At 44.1% G+C, this 20,044-nt stretch overlaps 1 protein-coding gene across 6 annotated transcripts in view; it reads right to left on the reverse strand.

Moving 5' to 3' along the window:
• HLCS (holocarboxylase synthetase) overlaps window positions 1-20,044 on the reverse strand; it is a 231,872-nt gene that overhangs the window by 156,856 nt on the left and 54,972 nt on the right. For all 6 annotated transcript variants that reach the window (XR_015240443.1, XM_086675952.1, XM_086675953.1 and 3 more), the window contains one exon: window positions 1,343-1,614. Coding sequence is in view for 5 of the 6 variants with exons in the window: in XM_086675952.1 (XP_086532078.1) it covers window positions 1,343-1,614 (272 nt within the window). In the remaining variant the exon portion in view is untranslated. The remainder of the gene's footprint in view (window positions 1-1,342; window positions 1,615-20,044) is intronic.

Genomic DNA, 20,044 nt, shown 5'->3' on the forward strand with positions numbered 1-20,044 from the left:
AAAATGAAAGTACCTGACAACACAAGAAAAAACAGCAAACAAGAACTGTTCATGACCATGGCTCATATTCCCCTTCCCACTACACCTGCCTCACTCTACCAATTCCACTACACTGGTGCTTTCTCTACATACTATCCCCACATAAAACTGCCAGTTCCATGAGAAGGGCATAGGTGTGAGCAGGACAGTCAAGAAAATACTAAGGTATTGTATCATTTCAACATACCGTATCAACATATTACCGAATTCCAGAAATTATTAAGAAAGCCCCAAATATTTCCCTGCATTGAATTATGCATCTAATTGTGCAGTCCTATGAAAGAAAATGCCTAGAAACTGTAAATCCAGTGGTTCTTTTAGAGTCTTAACATTCCTGAAATTTTAGTCCCATGTTGAGGGAAGATGTCTTTCTTATTCACTCCTTCTATAAGCCTACGTTTTAAACTATCTCAATAGAAGAGTACCGATTAATACTAATTTAAGAGTTAAAAAAAAAAATCCTTTCATCTGTTTGCCATTTTTTAACCTTTAACCAACGTCCATGAAACACGAGCAAAGGGGAGAAAAAAACAAAGAGAGAGGCAAACCAAGAAACAGACACTTAACTGCAGAGGACATGTGGGTGGTCGGGTGGGGGGTGGGGAAAATAGGTGATGGGGATTAAGGTACGAAAGTGTTGAATCACTACACTGTACACCCAAAACCGTATGTTAACTAACTGGAATTTAAATAAAAACTTTTTTTTAAAAAAGTCCACAAGACAGAAAAAATAAGAAGGAAAACTCAGGAAGAATAAATCTTGAACATCCGAATGGGACAGCAGAGTGCCGACAAAATGTGCTGGATGGGAACACATCAAAACAGGTTTCCAAAAGTACGAAATCTCCACTGCGTTTCCATCTAACGCAGCATACGTGTCGTTCAGATTTGCTATCCTAGTGCTCCCGCAAAACATTTTCAACTAAATGTTTAACACTGGCTATACCAATACGAAAAATCAAATGATGTCCTGAGTACTAATGCCACCTGTTAAAGACGTTTTTTCATAAAGTTCTTTCGCCAAGGATCATCTGAAAGGCCTGATACTAAAGGAGGTGGGTCACAATGTACAAAATCCCCTGCTTTAGCTTTAAAATACGAATCTGTGGTCAAGGAAATCATTATTTAATTTTTCTCCCTGTGCTTTACCTCGGACAGGACAAGGGTATTCCCACCTTGCTAATGGGCTGATGAGAACTCTCCTTCGTCATCTTTACCCCTTCTCCCCCAGCACTGGGTAGACAGAACAATCGATATAATGAGACTCCTCTGAGCCGGTGCACGACGTCTGGCCAGAACTCACCCGTCCAGAAGGTTCATCGTGGTGGGCGTCACTTCGGCAAACAGAATTACTTTTCCAAGTCGCTTTGTCTGCAGATTTTGTCGGTAGATCTGTAAGTTAAAATTCTCTGATAAGAAGGACTCCACGTCAGTCACCACGGGTAGAGCAGATGGGGTGATTTCTATGTTGGACGTGTAGGATGAAACAAACTTAAGGGAGAGCTTGCTGGACTTGATTACTCCTTCAGGATCCACATGCTTCCCCAGCCACTGCATAAGAGGATCCCAGATTTCCTGTGTTACAAAGAAAGAGATGAAAAGGTCATAATTTGGCCTTACATTCGGTGAGGGTAGCTTTCCCTTAAAATGCCATTTTGGTAATAGAAGTACTTCCTAAATCACAACCAGAAAGAGCTAAAGTAACATATTCCGAACATCTGTGCTACCACACAATCGATAGTAAGTCCACGAAGTATGTTTACGCTATAAAAATACAGTGGATTCTTGAACAACGTGAGTTATGAACCGCATGGGTCCACTCACATGCGGGCTGTTTTCGATAAACACAATACAGTGCTAGGGTACTTGGCTGGCTCTGTCGGAACAGCATACGACTCAATCTCAGGGTTGTGAATTAGAGCCCCACGTTGGGTGTAAACAAATGTAAACAAATAAAACTTTAAAAAAATAATGCAGTACGGTGCTATAAATGTATTTTCCCTTTCTTATGATTTCCTTAATAATTTTTCCTTTTCTCTAGCTTGCCCTATTGTAAAGATACTGTATATAATACATATAGCACACAAAACACATGCTAATTGGCTGTTTATGTGATCAGTAAGGCTTCAACAGTAGGCTACGGTAGTTAAGTTTTGGGGGAGCCAAAAGGTATATGCTGTGGATTTTTGACCGCACTGGGGGGCAGGTGGCTCCCCTAATCCCCATGTTGTTTAAGGGTAACCTGTAAACTGTTTAGAAGCCAGGACCCAGAGAAATAAATACAGCTCATTATTAAATTTTCTATCCTACATAATATCCTAAATCCTTCGATGTCTTCTCCAGCTCTAGAATTCATTAGTAATCCTCTAGTCTATACATTCTGCAGAAAATTTACAGCTTTCTACTTTTGCCCCTCAAGGAAATTCATTATCCTAGCTGGGGAAATACCATAAAAAGCCAGGTGAAAGCAGTCACAGAAGACCAGGCACGGAGACAACAGCATTTGCTCTCTGCCTCTGGAGAACCTTCAACTCCTCTTCCTGGACAAGCTGACCACCACCAGCCACTGACAGGTCACCAGCAGGGGAGACCTGACTTTCACATGGGAAAATAATGGGAAACTCAACACGTGCTTTCTCTTTGCCAAATGTGGGTCTCGGGGGTGGGGATGGGCGGGGGGGGGGGGGGGGGGGTGAAGTAGAGCCTACCAGAAACCCCGCCTAACCCAGAACAAAGCTCTCCGTTCTACCCCTGAAACAAGCAGGGGCCCTAGAGCCTCCCAGGAGGCTGCAACTTCCTCTTGGGCCCTGGAGGACCCACAGGCCTCCCTCCATGGTGGGGTACCAGGGAACTATGGGCCGAGGGAGTCATCACCCCAAGAGGTCAACACCAAATGTATTAAAATCAAATTGTCACAGTAAACACAGATCCAGGCTCTTATGCTACCTTCATGCAAACGCTAGGCCTTTCAAAAGAGGAAAAATACCCCTCTGTTAACACGAGGGTATGTCCCAAAGCTGCACGTGGCCACAGAGAAGTAGCTTCAAAGATAAAATATTATTCAACTCAATTCAAACAGACCACTAAAACTCACTTGAGTTTACAGAAAATACATAGGATAGAGGAACAAGTTCAACAACTTTGGAAGGAAGGAATCAGAAGAATCCAGAAGGTGAGACATTTCACAAAACAGTGATCCGCAAGTCAGTGTCACAGGGCACAAAAAGGCAAGAGAGGGGGTGAGAGAAGAGGGGGAGACCCCGTCTGGAGGAAGAGAGACGTAGAAGATACGACCAAATACAGCAGCTGCCTGCAAGCGGGTCCACAGGTGGGGACCAAAGTGGGACCGGGCATGAGCTATCTGAGCATAACCTTGGATCTGACAGCCCAAAGAAGGGCTAGAGGAGTAAGGATGGGAACAGGGGTTGAGACCAAACCTTGTGTGAACCCTTGACCCCAACCTGCTCACCCTGAAGAAGCCCTGAGCAGGAACCCTGGCTGTATCAGACCACACAAAGTCTGGGCAGCCCAGAACATCTCCCAGATGATGGCTTCATCATAGAACTGTATCTACCTCACTACTGACAAACTTGTCTTGGACCTACAGAATGGAAATTTTCCCTGGGGCAGTGACAGTCTCACCAAGGGTAAGAAATGAGCCCGGTGACCAAGAACTCCAACCCCAGAGAAAAAGTGGATCTGTGTCTCCCCCAGCTTGTGAAGAAGCCAGCTTGGGGTCCAGCACACCGCCATCCCACCCCCAGTGTCACGCGAGGGTCCCTTCTGCGTCTGTCCTCCCAATCCTTCTTGGATGAACAAAGCCCGACCAATCCTCAGGGGAATGATTTTTCTCCTTCTTGTTTTGGCCAGAGGTGTTGGGACTGTGTGACTTCTGAGTGATTTCCTACAGTGTTGGTTCCTCCCTTCAGGATGGGGGGCGATAATCACCATCCCAGGAATTCTCAGTGGGTTTTTATTATTTAAAAAAAAAGAGGGGCGCCTGAGTGGCTCAGTCTGTTAGGTGTCGGGACTCTTGATTTCAGCTCAGGTCATGATCTCCCGGTTCGTGGGATCAAGACCCGCACTGGGCTCTGCACTGGGTGTGGAGACTGTTTGGGATTCTCTGTCTCTCCCTCTGCCCCCCTCCCGCCCATACGTGTGCTCACACATACGCTCTCTCTCTCAAAAAAAGATAACAAGAAGAAGAAGAAGATATGATCAAATACAATGAGTGGCTCTTCACCAGAGTCTGGTTTGAACAATCCAGCTGGAAGAGACATTTTGAGACAATGAGGAAATTTGAATATGGACAGAATGTATCAAATAACAAAGATTCACTGTCAGGTTCAGTAGGCATGTTAATGGTACGTCCTTAATGTTAGAAAAGTGCCTGTGTCACAATGTCTGTAATTTACCCCCAAATTAGATGAAGCAAAAAAGGCAAAATACTAATAACTGTTAAATTTAGATCATGCATATGCGGGGTACTTGTTACACTATCCTCTCTATTCTCCAGGTTTTAAAACTATCATAATTAAAAGTAAAAAAGAAAGCAAACACACACACACACACACACACACACAAATGGTAAAATAAACATTAACTATTATAAAAATAGCACATTCCACTAAAATGTTTTGTCAATCCATTCATCCAACAAATATTATGATCTTACGGGGCGCCTACCACATGGCAGACATTCTCCGAGGTTCTAAGATTCGGCAGTGAACCAAGGGGCCAAAGTTCCCATCCTCATAAGGTTTATTTATATTCTAGAACAGGAACCAGTTAATTTTTCAAATCCATCAGCACAAGACATAGAACACTAGATTCTCCTAAGTGCCAAGGAGAGAAGAAAGAGAAGTAGTTCAGAGGTAAGACATCGTAGGGACGGCAGACAAACACAGGACGGACTTCAGGAAGGGAGGGAGGAAGGAATTACATTACTAATTGTATACAATGTATACATTATATTACTAATTATATACAACCCATACATTATGTTACTAATTGTATGCAACATATACATACTATTAATTGTATATTATTAACGTATACACTCTTCTCTATTTTTCCTTATTTTTTAGTTTATTTTTGAGAAAGACAGAGCATGAGTGGGGAAAGATCAGAGAGGGAGGGAGACCCAGAATCTGAAGCAGGCTCCAGGCTTTGAGCTGTCAGCACAGAGCCCGACGCAGGGCTTGAACCCACGAACTGAGAGATCATGACCTGAGCTGAGACGCTTAACCAACTGAGCCACCCAGGCACCCCGCTGTCCTTTATTTATATAGAGGATTCCAAGGAGAAGCAAAGGCCCCAAGGGAGCACGAGGGGGTAGGGAAGTGCCTACGGGACGCAGAACAAGCCAGGAGGAGGGCAAGGAGCTCAGAGGGCAAAGGGTAGCAGCACCCACGCCATGCAGAGGCTTCAGGGCCGCTATGGGGCCCGAGGCCAACGAGGAGCCCTGGGGGCTTTGAAGAAGGGTGCGTGGTAACCCACTCGGCAGAGTCACAGCAGGAGCAGTCGCTCAGCAACCTGAGGGACACAAACACATGGAAGCAGACACCAGTCAGGAAACCTCTCAAGTTCCTGGGAGGGTGACGACAACCCCTAGACAGGTGTGACAGTGGGCATGTGAGAAGGGACTCTGGGATAGCGGCTATAAGATTGGCAGAGAGATCACATTTAGGATGTCAGCAGAAATGGGGAGTCAAAAATGAGCCCAAGCAACCAATTCAGCCAGCTTTATTTGCAAAACAAGGAAATAAAGGCTTATTTCTGCAAGATTTCCGGCCTGACCACCTGGAAGAACAGAGCTACCACTGGAAATAGCAAGGGCAGGAAAGGACAGGTTTGGAAGGGAAGAGCCAGCTCCGGGCACGGCACGTTTGAGACAGGCACTGGGAAATGCACTGGGACACGTGAGTCAGGGGGTTAGGGGAGAGGGCCACATCGAGGACATCAATTTGGGAAACTCCAGACTATGGATGATAATTTGAAGGCGGGAGACAGGCTGAAAGCAATGAGGAAGTTACTGTGGATGAGAAGAGTGGTTGCACTGGTCCCGTGGGGCTGCCGTTACAAAGTGTCACAAACCGGGGGGGCTTAGACAGCAGAAATTTATTCTCTCGGAATTCTGGAGGCTGGAAGTCCAAAATCAAGTGTCGGCAGGGCCACACTCCTCCGAAAGCTCTAGGGGAGAATCTGTTCTAGGCTGCTCTCCCAGCTTCTGGTGTTGCTGGCAATCCTTGGCCCCCCTCCATGTGTCCATCTATCTCTCTTGTCCTCTTCTTATAAGGACACTAGCCATATTGAATTAGGGCCAGCCCTAGTGACCTCATCTTAACTGGATTACGTCTGCAAAGACCTTATTTCCAAATACAGTCACATTCACAGGTTCTGGAGATTAGGACGTCAATGTACCTTTTGGGGGGGACAAAATACAACCCACAACAGGTGTCAGTGCTTAGATATCAGGGAGACGAGAAGGCAAAGGAAAAGCAAGTGTCCATGTGTGTGTGTAGGTAGACGGGGGTGCCCTGTGAGTTCTGGGGCCCAGTTTCACAGGTGGCAAGAAGGCACGAAGATGACGCTAGGGCGGTAAGAAGAGGGCTGAGCCGTAACCACTGGACTCCTCAAGACAGAGCCCACTGGATGCAGGCAACACCTGATGTTAATAAGGGAAGGAGAGAAGCGCATCTGGGCGGCTCAGTCAGTTGAGCATCCGACTTCAGCTCAGGTCATGATCTCACGGTTCGTGGGTCTGAGTCCCGCATCGGGCTCTTGGCTGTCAGCACAGAGCCCACGTCGGACCCTCTGATCCCCCCTCTCTCCACCTCCGCCACACATGCTCTCTCTCTCTCTCTCTCAAAAATAAATAAACATTAAAAAATAATAATAATAAGGGAAGGAAAGAGACTGCAGACTCCAAGAACAAAACTCTGGCAAGGAGTTTCCTCAAGAGGAAAAGCAGACTGGGGCAGTGGCTGCAGGGAGGAAGGGGGCCCAAACAGGTATGGTTTGGTTAAATGTGAGAAGTAACAGCACGTTTTTTTAATGATGACGAGAATGGTCCTATCCAGAAAGGTAACAGGTGAACAGGTGAGGACTGGATCCTAATGCTCAAGCAGAGGGGTCGGCCTCGGGGGCAGAGCCCTCCCCCACCGGGATGGACAGGGCTCACATCCCCAATGGAGACACCCAGCCTGCTCCCCCACTGGGTCGCAGCCCTCCCTCACCCCTGCCTGCCACACAGCCATCCAGATCAGCCCTGGGACTCATTTACACTGCCAGCACTCTGCTCCCAGTCTGCAGGGAGGCAGGTAGGAGTCCTGGGCTGAAAGCTGTTGACATCATCTTTGGATTCCTTCTATTTTTCTCATAAATAACAAGCAAGATCATCAGCTAAGAGGGAAAAGGAAGAAGGAGGCTTGAGAAGGCAGAGGGAGAAAATGAAGGAAGCAGGGAAAATAGAATGAGCAAATGGAAGTGTTCAGGGTCCACTCCAGGTTAGTGTTTCTCAATTTAGAGTGAACCGTTGGCACAATTTTGTGCTTTTATCCAGCCACACTCAGCTACAGAGCTATGTGGAATAGGTACCGAGGAGGCTGAGGGGGCATATAAAGTTACTGACCTCCTGCAAATGAGGCCCCTATGGAGACATAAAGATGGAAAACAGGATAATCCTGGCCTATGAGTTCACAAGCCAGGGGGAAGGACAGCAAGAGGAGTACAGAACAGCGGAGGACAGTTCCAGAGGGAAAAGCAATGTGCCCAGGAGCAATGCAAAACAGGAAGTGATTCTGTTCGAACAAGCACCAGAAAAGTTGTGGGAAGAGGGCAAGCTGACGTGAGTTACCAGAAGCGATAGCCCTGACCTTCCACCTCTGCACAAAGAACCAAGATAAATTTTAAACACAGTATTCCCTGTTCACTATTATTTCTTTGGTACAAATTCTACTAGAGAGAGAAGACAGAATGAATGAATAAAAAACATACTAAGGTAACCCCCAGTTATGGACTAAACATTTGCGTCCCCCCAGAATTCATGTTGAAATTGAAATCGCCAAGGTGATGACATCAGGTGGTGGCAGCCTTTGGGAGGTGATTAGGTCATGAGGGGGGAGTCCTCCTGAATGGGTTACGGGAGTGGCTCTTATGGTTCAGTCAGTTAAGCATCTGATTTCCACTCAGATCATGATGTCATGGTTTGTGAGTTCAACCCCTGCATCAGGCTCTGCACTAACAGTGCATAGCCTGCCTGGGATTCTCTCTCTCAACCTCTATCTGCCCTTCCCCTATTTGCACGCCTGTACATATACTCTCTCTGTCTCTCAAAACTAAATTAATAAACTTAAAAAACTACATAGGTATATACATATGTATACATATACATATACATATACATATACATATACATATACATATACATATACATACATATACATAAAGCAACCCCAGAGATCGCTCACCCACTCCAACCAACCACGGACACAGCAAAAAGACAGCTCTCTGCACCCCAACAGTAGGTTCTCACCAGAACGAACCATGCTGTCACCTTCATCTCAGACGTGGAGACTCCAGAAGTGTCAGAAATAAATGTCTGTTGTTTATAAGCCACCTGGCCTACGCACTTCTGTTTTAGCAGCCTGAACTAAGATAGCTCCAAACCTCATTAGTTATGACCAACACCTTAAACTTTGGTCAACGCCCTTAAGGTATTGCCTTCCTCACATTCCCCAGGTCAGCAGGACGTCACAAGTGCACCACAAAGGCTAAACATACGTATGGGTGAATAGGTTAAGTCACAAAAATAAAGGGAAAATAATCTGGAAAACAAGTATTTCTTAACTAACTGCAGTTTTCATTAATTCAAGCAGAGGGTTAAGTGGTGATCCAGCAGCTGGAGGCAACGTAAATCTCCATTCAAAGTCGACGAAACCAAAAAGAAACGGTTGGCACCAGGTAACACTTAGAACGGAACAAAGCAGGGAATCTTCTCTGGAGTGAATTATTCAACTGGCCACCCACACATCATTCATCTAAGAAATACATATGGAGCACCCACTATTTCTCAAAAATAGTACCACAGAATAAAGAGAGGAGGAAAGGGGTGCCTGGGTGGCTCGGCTGACTTAGCGTCCAACTTCAGCTCAGGTCAAGATCTCATGACTCGCGAGATCAAGCCCCACATTGGGCTCGCTGCTGTCAGCGAAGAGCCCCCTTCGGATCTTCTGTCCCCTTCTCTCTCTGCCCCTCCCCCATTCATGCTCATGCACACATGAGGTCTCCCCCTCGCTCCTCTCTCTCTCAAAAATAAATAAAACATTTAAAAAAACAAACAAACATCCACCTTACACCTGTCAGAATGGCTAACATTAACAACTCAGGCAACAACTCCGGCGAGGATGTGGAGAAAGAGGATCTCTTTTGCATTGTGCAGCCACTCTGGAAAACAGTATGGACGTTCCTCAAAAAACTAAAAATAGAACTACCCTACGACCCAGCAACTGCACTACTAGGTATTTATCCAAGGGACACAGGTCTGCTGTTGCAAAGGGACACATGCACCCCAATGTTTGTATGTTTATAGCAGCACTATCAACAATAGCCAAAGTATGGAAAGAGCCCAAAGGTCCATCGATGGATGAACGGATAAAGAAGATGTGGTATATATACACAATGGAGTATTACTCGGCAATCAAAAAGAAACAAATCTTGCCATTTGCAACTACGTGGATGGAACTGGAGGGTATTATGCTAAGCGAAATTAGTCAGAGAAAGACAAAAGTCATATGACTTCACTCATATGAGGACTTTAAGCGACAAAACAGATGAACATAAGGGAAGGGAAACAAAAATAATATGAAAACAGGGAGGGGGACAAAACAGAAGAGACTCATAAATATGGAGAACAAACTGAGGGTTACGGGAGGGGTTGTGGGAGGGGGGATGGACTAAATGGGGAAGGGGCACTAAGGAATCTACTCCTGAAATCATTGTTGCACCATATGCTAACTAATTTGGATGTAAATTTAAAAAAAAAAAGTTATCAAAAAAAAAAAAAAGACGTATGGAGCACCATTTCTTTTTAATTTTTGTAATGTTTATTTTTATTTTTGAGAGAGAGACAGAGACAGAGCGCAAGTGGGGCAGGAGCAGAGAGGGAGACACAGAATCCAAGGCAGGGCTTGAACTCACAAACCGCGAGATCATGACCAGGGCTGAAGTTGGACACTTAACCAACTGAGCCACCCAGGCGCCCCAAGCACCCACTATTCCTCAAAAATAGTACCACAGAATAAAGAGAGGAGGAAATACAGGTATGCATACACACAACTAAAACCTAGTATGACACGTGCTTAAAAATTCATTCAAACTATTCAAATATACATAACCTTTGGCAAAGTAGGTCAACGTGGCTCATTAAATTTAACCACTTATTCTTATTTGCCTACAAGTTGGGAGCCAGATTCTCAAGGAATTACATTATCACTGTTATGTCTACTAATTACTAAAGTGATATTCCAAATTATTTGTTTCTGAAACCAATACTTGAGATGCACAAATGTGCAAAATAAATTGACGTAAGCAAGGAACATGGGTTTTTGTTCTTATGCCTCTTTCATGTAATCTTTCAGGACTTACTCAGAGCCAAATATATTACTCAGAATAAAGATAATCTAAAAGATACAAAATGAGACCTGTACCATCTTAAGAAAGATAACTGTATACTACCTATAAATCTCCTAAATATTTATATTCACGATAGACAAATGCAACTTTACGCCATCAAGTAAAACTGAGTACACACAGTCCATCATCCCTGGACAGGAGAATAAAATTCTGGTTACAAGACATATCAAAATTACTACCTGTTGGGTGCAAATCTGCCTGATACATCCTCTCAGATGCACTCAAGTTACCATGATTTAAGAGCTGTGGAAGTAGCTGCTAACACACGTAGGAAAAAAGAATTAATCCATGATTCTTGGCTTAAGTCTACTAATGACCACTAAGGCAGTGTGGAAATGCCACCCCCAAACCTACCTTTTTGAATTCAATGACCAGAGTGTAGCTAAATGTCACTTCTTTAGGGAAGTCTTTTCCGACCCACAGATCCTCCCAATCTAGGCTAGAATTCTTATTCATAAACAGTGACTTTACAGCACTTATCAAGTTGTAATTCCATAATTTGTATAACCATTTATTCAACGTCCCACTGTCTTGCTAGAATGTAAGCTCCATAAAGACAGCATACATACATTTCAGTCTTGCTCCCAACTGTATCCATGGCAGCCAGTACGAGATCTGGCAAATAGTCCATGCTTAGTAAGCATTCACCATATAAACGCACATTAAAGTCCTTATCAAAACTCCACAAGTTACAGATAGATATAGAAATAGATATAGATATATAGATGTAGATACGTATAGATGCAGACATGTATAAATGTGTGTTTGTATCCCAAGAGGTAAAATGCAAAAAAAGCACTGATAAGAGATGGTCTTGATATGGATACACAAGCCTCAAAAAGAAATCTGAAATCTTTGAAAGTCAAGTCAGTCCTATTGAAAACAAAACAAATGCTATCAAATTTCACCACAATGAAATTCATAAAAATCTTCTGATTAATATTATTCTTTTAACATTTGAACCACAAGAATTTAGTACTTACCTTTCCCAAGATTTCAACCCAAATGAATGCAATTCAGGTGAAACCAAAAACTGAATGTTTTATAGTTACATATATGCTTGGCCCTTTGAATTAGCCACAGCAGTGGGGAAACACTAGCCATTCTCAAGGAAGGTGAATATAGCTTTCTTTCTTTTTGGGACATGTTGCATACAACATGAAATCCCCAAGGAGCCTATTAAAAAAAAAGTACTAAACTAGTAAGCGCATTTAGCAAGGTTGCAAAATACAAGGTCAATACACAAAACTTGGGTGTATTTCTATATATTAGCAATTAGTACTGAGAATACGAATTTTTTTTCAAATACCATTTTCTTTTTTTTTTTTAATTTTTTTTTAATGTTTATTTTTTTGAGACAGAGAGAGACAGAGCATGAATGGGGGAGGGGCAGAGAGAGAGGGAGACACAGAATCCAGGCTCTGAGCCATCAGCCCAGAGCCTAAAGCGGGGCTCGAACTCATGAACCGTGAGATTGTGACCTGAGCTGAAGTCGGACGCTCAACCGACTGAGCCACCCCGGCGCCCCTTCAAATACCATTTTCAATGGTGTCAATAGATGTGAAACATTTAGGGATAATTTAAAATATGTGTCAGAACTACAAAACACTACTAAATTAAATTTTTAAAGCCCTAAATAATTGAAGAGATATACCATGTTCATAGATCAGAAGACACAATACTGTTAAGATGTCAATTCTTCTCCAAATTGATCGATGCAATACAATCCCATCAAAATCCCATCTTTTTTTTTTTTCTGTAGAAATTAATAAGCTGATTTTAAAACTTGCACAGAAATGGAAAAGACCTAGAATGGCCAAAACAATTTTGGAAAGAAAAGACTTGGAAGTCTTACATTATGTGATTTCAAGACTTATTCTAAAACTGCAGGATTCAAATCAGTATGGTATTAGCCTACAGATACAGATAATCAAAACAGAATAGAGGCCAGAAGTAAGGCCATACATACATATTCAATAGATTTTTGACAAAAGCACCAAGGTAATTCACCTGAAAAAGGATCATCTTTCAATACATGGTACTGAAAAAATTGAACATCCATATGCAAAACAAAATAACCTTGACCCTTATACCTTCCAAGTACCCAAAACTTGAAATGAACTGCAGACCCAAATATGAAACTTCCAAAATAAAACGAATGAGAAAAACTTCTGACCTTGGGAAAAGTAAAGCCCTTCTCAGATAAATCAAAAGCATGAACCATAAAAGAAGAAAATAATAAACTGGACTTCATTCCAATTAAGAACTGCTGCTCATTAAGAGATAATGTTAAAAAAATGAAAAGGTAAACAACAGACTGAGAGAAACTCTTCTCAGTATATATATATGATAAAAAATTTGAATCTATAAATAAGCATTCTTAAATCAGAATTACAAGAGAAAAAAATTCAACATACAACATCAACAAAAAGATTTGAACACTGCCCAAAAGAAAATACCCGTTGGTCAATAAGTACATGAAAAACTGCTTCCTATCGTTTGTCATCAGGGAAATGCAAATTAAAACCACAATGAACTACCACTACACACCCACTAGAATGGTTAAATTTTAAATTCTGACAATATCTAGTTTTGGCAAAGAAGTGAAATAACTGGGAACTCTCAGAGATTGCTTATGCAAATATAAAATGGTACCATGATTCTGGAAAACAATTTGGCAGTTTATTTTCAAATTAAACATACACTTACCGTATGACTCAGCAATTCTACTCCTAAGTGTTTACCCAAGAGAAATAAAAACACGTGTCCACAAAAACACTTGTACATGAATGGTCAATAGCCAAAAATTACAGACAACCCAAATGTCTACTAACAGGTGAATGAATAAGTAAGTTAAGGCTTATCCATACAATGGAACACTACTTGGCAATTAAAAGGATTGAACTAGTCACATATGCAATAACATGGATGAATCTCAAAACCATAACGCTGGGGTTTTTTTTCAAGTTTTTATTTAAATTCTAGCTGGTTAATACATATAATTTAGTGATTCATCACTTACATATAACACCCAGTGCCCATTACAAGTGCTCTCCTTAATGCCCATCACCCATCTAGCCCATCCTCCACTCATCTCCCTCCAGCAACCCTGTTTGTTCTCTATCATTAAGAGTCTCTTGTGGTTTGTTTCCCTCTCTTTTTTTCCTTCCTTCCCACATGTTCATCTGTATTGTTTCTTAAATTCCACACATGAGTGAAATCATGGGGTATTTGTCTTTCTGTGACTGACTTATTTCACTTAGTATAATACACTCTAGCTCCACCCATGTCGTTGCAAATGGCAAGATTTCATTATTTTTGACGGCTGGGTAATATTCCAGTGTGTGTGTGTGTGTGTGTGTGTGCATACCCACACCTTCTTTATCCATTCATTAGTTGATGGGGACATTTGGGCTCTTTGTATAGTTTGGCTATTGTTGATAATGCTGCTATAAACAATGGGGTGAATGTGCCCCTTTGACTCTGAGTTCTTGTACCCTTTGGGTAAATACCTAGTAGTGCAATTGCTGGATCATCAGGTAGTTCTATTTTTAACTGTTTGAGGAACCTCCATACTGTTTTCCTGGGTGGCTGAACCAATTTGCATTCCCACCAACAATGTAAGATGGTTCCCCTTTCTCCGTATCCTCACCAACATCTGCTGTTTCTTGTGTTAATTTTAACCATTCTGACAGGTGTGAGGTGCTAGCTCATGGTAGTTTTGATTTATATTTCCCTGATGATGAGTGACATTGAGCATTTTTTCATGCATCTGTTAGCCATCTGTATGTCTTCTTTGGAAAAAAATGTCTGTTCATGTACTTTGCCCATTTCTTAACTAGATTATTTGTTTTTTGGGTGTTGAGTTTGATTAAGTTCTTCAGAGATTTTGGATATTAACCCTTTATCAGGTATGTCATTTGCAAATATCTTCTTCCATTTCATAGGCTGCCTTTTAGTTTTGTTGATGGTTTCCTTCTCTATGCAGAAGCTTCTTATCTTGATGAAGTCCCAGTAGATAGTTCATTTTTGCTTTTGTTTCCCTTGCCTCCAGAGATGTGTCTAGTAAGAAGTTGCTACAGCCAAGCTCAAAGAGGTTACTGTGTTCTCCTCTAGGATTTTGATGGTTTCCTGTCTCACAGGTCTTTCAACCATTTTGAGTTTATTTTTGTGTATGGTGTAAGAAAGTGGTCCAGTTTCATACTTCTGCATGTTGCTGTCCAGTTTTCCCAATACCAGTTGTTGAAGAGACTGTCTTTTTTCCATTGGATATTCTTTCCTGCTTTGTTAAAGATTAGTTGACCACATAGTTGTGGGTCCATTTCTGGGTTTCCTATTCTGTTCCATTGATCTGTGTGTCTGTTTTTGTGCCAGTACCATACTGCCCTGATGATTACAGCTCTGTAATATAGCTTGAAGTCCAGAATCGTGACGCCTCCAGCTTTGCTTTGCTTTTTCAGGATTGCTTTGGCTATTCGGGGTCTTTTGTGGTTCCATACAAATGCTAGGATTGTACGTTCTAGCTCTGCAAAATATGCTGGTGGTATTTTGGTAGGGATTGCATTAAATGTGTAGGTTGCTTTGGGTAGTATAGATATTTTAATAATGTTTGTTCTTCCAATCCATGAGCATAGAATGCTTTTCCATTTCTTTGTGTCCTCTTCAATTTCTTTTATAAGTGTTCTATAGTGTCCAGAGTACAGATCTTTCACTTCTTTGGCCAGGCTTATTCCTAGGTATCTTATTGTTTTGGGTGCAATTGCGAATAGGATCAATTCCTAGATTTCTCTTTCTGCTGCTTCATTGTTGTTGTATAGAAGAAATGCAACAGATGTCTATATATTGATTTTATATCCTGCAACTTTGCTGAATTCATGTATTAGTTCTAGCAATTTTTTGGTGGAGTCTTTTGGGTTTTCTACATAGAGTACCATGTCATCTGTAAACAGTGGAAGTCTGACTTCTTCCTTCCCGATTTCGATGCCTTTTATTTATTTTTGAGTGAGAGAGAGAGAGAGAGAGAGAGCAAGCGGGAGCCAACAGAGAGAGGAGACACAGGATCCGAAGCAGGCTCCAGGCTCTGAGCTGTTAGCACAGAGCCTGACACGGGGCTCGAACTCATGATCCGTGAGTTCGTGACCTGAGCCAAAGTCGGACGCTCAACTGACTGAACCACCCAGGCGCCCCTCGATACCTTTTCTTTTTGTTGTCTGATTGCTGAGCCTAGGACTTCCAGTACTATGTTAAATAACAATGATGAGAGTGGACATCCCTGTCTTGTTTCTGTCATAGAGGAAAAGGTCTCGGTTTTTCCCCATTGAGGATGATATGAGCTGTGAATCTTTCATATATGGCCTTTATGATGTTGAGGTATGTCCCATCTATACCTACTTTGTTGAGGGTTTTTATCAAGAATGGATGCTAGGGGCGCCTGGGTGGCGCAGTCGGTTAAGCGTCCGACTTCAGCCAGGTCACGATCTCGCGGTCCGTGAGTTCGAGCCCCGCGTCAGGCCCTGGGCTGATGGCTCGGAGCCTGGAACCTGTTTCCGATTCTGTGTCTCCCTCTCTCTCTGCCCCTCCCCCGTTCATGCTCTGTCTCTCTCTGTCCCAAAAATAAATTAAAAAAAAAAAAAAAAAAAAGAATGGATGCTATATTCTGCCAAATCATAATTCTGATTTTTAAAAAAGAAAAGACAGAGAAGAGTATGTACTGTAGGATTCTATTCAGGTAGAACTTCAAAAAAGACCAATCTAACCTACAGTGATAGAAAGCAGATCCGTGACTGCTGACACTGGGTACGGGAGTGCGGAGTGGATGAGGGCTGACTGAGGAAGAGAACAAGGGAATCTTGGAGGACACTGGAACACTCTATAGCATGATTGTAATGATGGTGACTCAGGCATATATATGTATCAAACCTTACACTGAAATGAGTGCATCTTCTTAAATCTAACTTATACCTAAAGTTGATTTTTTTTTGAAAAACGCAAATAGTAACCAGCCCTCGCAACACTAAAGAATAACTAGAGTCCATGAGACTCAATATTACTCACTAATGTCCAAAAAATACCAGTATCCCAACTTCTGGAGAGATGAATGCTTACTTTTATATTCAGTGTAAATACACAGGAGTGGCTGCTGTATGGTTAGTTAACATACTGTAACGTCTGCTACAGGAAGTGCAACGAAGATCAGAGGCATACTGGATTCTGTGTCACGTCACAGTACAGCCACTTCACCCCATCACTCGTCTTTATCTGCTACATTTACCCACCTAACAAGATCCACCGGGTGAAAACTCAGTGATGGATGTATTAAAATACTGATTGTCATCTGTTTGTGTTTTGGTGCTCCTTTTCCCAAGGAAAATAACTGATCTTAACCTATAAAGGTTTCCTATCTCAGAGAACATGTGCCTCATTGTAAATAATCGAATTAGTTGTGCTTCAGTCATAACACTGTCCGTTGCTAGGCAACCGGAAGCGGGCAGATCAGAAAATGAGTCTACAAAGACATGGACTATACGCTCTTTTTTATGGGTGTCCCATTCCCAGTTAAATGCTCTCAAGGAAACAGGAGCTGATATTCTTCTAACTCTCATGGAATTTATATGAAGCAACCCAATGCTTATTAGCAGTATTTTCCAAACAAAATATTCAGAGCCAATTTCACGTGGACTTCACGCAGGTGATGAAAGCACACAGCGCAGCAGATCTTTATCATCAAAAGATGTCACTCCTGGAAGAGCAGGACCAGTTTTGGTCCTGACCTCAGTTAAGGTAGGGATTGCTCATTTGGCAACTGCCGGGTGGACTTTTATTCTGAGCACCAGTACAGAGTAGGGCAGGGTCTGAAATACGTGTTCTCCTCCTCACCCGGTGGGCCCCCCATGCAGGTGCCTCTGGCCCAGCCCTCCTGACCCTGCTGCAGTCTGATCATCCCTCACCTAACTTGTCCAGATTCCACTCTGGACAGCACTGCATCCCAGTTTGAGTTCCCAAGACCCCTGCCTTACTGGTTCTCCAGAGAGGCTCAGCCACCAGTCCCAAGCACTGTTACCCCACAATGAATGGACTGGACCTGAGGGGCTGATAGTTTAATGGCATACAGCTGAAACCTACCCACCCCCACACACATCCAGGTCACCCACCGCCAAAAGTTAGCCTACCCACAGGCCAAAATGACCCCACAGGGGATGTATCTTATTTGGCCCACTCATTTCGAACTAGTTGCTAACACTCACAAACCAGGACATTTCACATCAAATATCCTGTTGGCTTTGGAGTAAATGGAAACTCTTTCCCACACGGTAGTAATTGGCTGGGGCCAAGCAGCACCGCCCTCATCACCTGGGGACACACTCTGCAGCTGGACTCTGGTGTGCTATCCCTTCTGCCCCATAGGCATTTGGGTTTGAAACCACTCATCTTGGTCCTGTATCAAGTCTGGCCCCAGCGCAGCAAGATCTCCCATGGGGCCCTCGATGACGCTGCTTTCCAGTTAAGTCCAACTTTTTTTTTTTTTTAATGTTTATTTATTTATTTTGGTGGGGAGGGGAGGGAGGGAGAGCACACATGGGAGGGGCAGAGAGAGAGGGAAAGAGAGAATCCCAAGCAGGGTCCACACGGTCAGCGCAGAGCCGGATGTGGGGCTTAGACTCGTGAACTGTGAGATCATGACCTGAGCCAAAACCAAGAGTTGGCTGCTTAACCGACTGAGCCACCCAGGTGTCCCCAGGACATTTTCACAAAGAAACAAAAGTTTTACCATTTAAGTGAGTTATCACTCATCCTCTCTGCTTTCAGCCAGGGATAGATGGTGTATCTAGAAGGGCCACCTACGGAACTGTGGGCAGTTAAGAGACGCTAAAAGCTCGGTGATGGGGAACACCTGGGCCAGCGACGGGCCTGCAGGAGGAGGAGGACAGAGCTGCCCGTTGGGGCCGTAGGCCGAGAGGGCAGAGGAAATCCACCCACCTTGCTCCCCTCCTGCTCATGCAACCCTGTAGCCGAGAACAAGCAGAGCCCAGGAAGGGCCGGGAACAAGGGGACAGGGCACACTGGACAGTGGCCGACACACAACTGCCGAGGGAGAACCCAAAGCTGCTCGGAGCCCGCGGGGTGGCTCTCTCTGACCCGACCGTCTCTCAAAGACCGGCCCAGAAGTTCGACTTGGGCCCTGCAGTAAGTTGACCTTCCACACATGCTGATCCTTCACCGGTCGAGACCACACCAGGGACCTCAACCCAGCAACTCCAGAGGCCTCAGGATGGCATCAGATATCCAAATCCCGGCGACAGGCGGCCCTCGTGAGCTGAACTCGCCGCGGTCACTCCAGGTCCCCGTGCCTGGGACACAGCAGGCCCCCAACCAACGTCTGTGAAGCTGTATTCCTTTTATTGCGTGAAAGTATCACTCAGGCTCGGGCTCCGAAAGGCCACAGATTTACTGCGTTTTTTTGTTACCTGCCAACTAGGGGAGACCACAAAAGGCACGGGCGGAGCAGTAAAACAGGGGTAATGAATGAGGCATTTCTAACAAGGCTGCTTTTATAGGCATCACACCTTGGCGGGGCCAAATGGGCTCGTTTTCGAGGTGAAATCTAGTCCGCGAGGCGCAGAGGAGAAGGGAGCCGTGGACGGCACTAAAAGAAAGGGAGGCTTTGCGGCCGGAGCTCCACCGGCACTTCCACACGAGAGGCGCTAACTTCCACCGACAGGACTCGCGGGTCCGGGCTCCACATCCGGAGAAGTCTCCAGGGCCTTCATTAAGCCTGCCTGTACGAAACGCCCTTTGTCCCGGGCCAACACAAGCAGGCCTGACGGAGCAGGTGGGCCTGCGCGAGTGGGGGCGCCCACGGGCGGCCTGTCCCGCTCACCCCAGACAGCGTGTCCTGCTGACGTGTGCGGATGTGGAAGATGCCAGGCACAGGCTGATTTCCAGGGCCCCCCTCGAGCCACCGGCCCAGCAGCCCTGGGCCTGGCCTCCAGCCCTCTAGTCGTTGTACGTGGAAGCAGCAGAACCCAGCACGGAATCGGGTCCACAGCTCTGCTCCCCACCAGCGGGCAGGCCCCTGCCTGTTCTGGGCCTCAGTTTCTTCATTTAAAAATATTTTTTTTAATGTTTATTTATTTTTAACAGAGAGAGAGAGAGAACACGTGGAAGCTGGGGTGGGGGGGGAAAGGGGGGGCACAGAGAGATGGGGAGAGAGAGACAATCCCAAGCAGGCTCTGCACCATCAGCACAGAGCCCAATGCAAGGATCGAACTCACAAACCCCGAGATCATGACCTGAGCCCAAGTCTGATGCT

This window comes from Puma concolor, chromosome C2 (assembly GCF_028749965.1).
Source record: "Puma concolor isolate L17-30 chromosome C2, mPumCon1.1.hap2, whole genome shotgun sequence".
In the NCBI taxonomy this organism is placed as follows: Eukaryota; Metazoa; Chordata; class Mammalia; order Carnivora; family Felidae; genus Puma; species Puma concolor.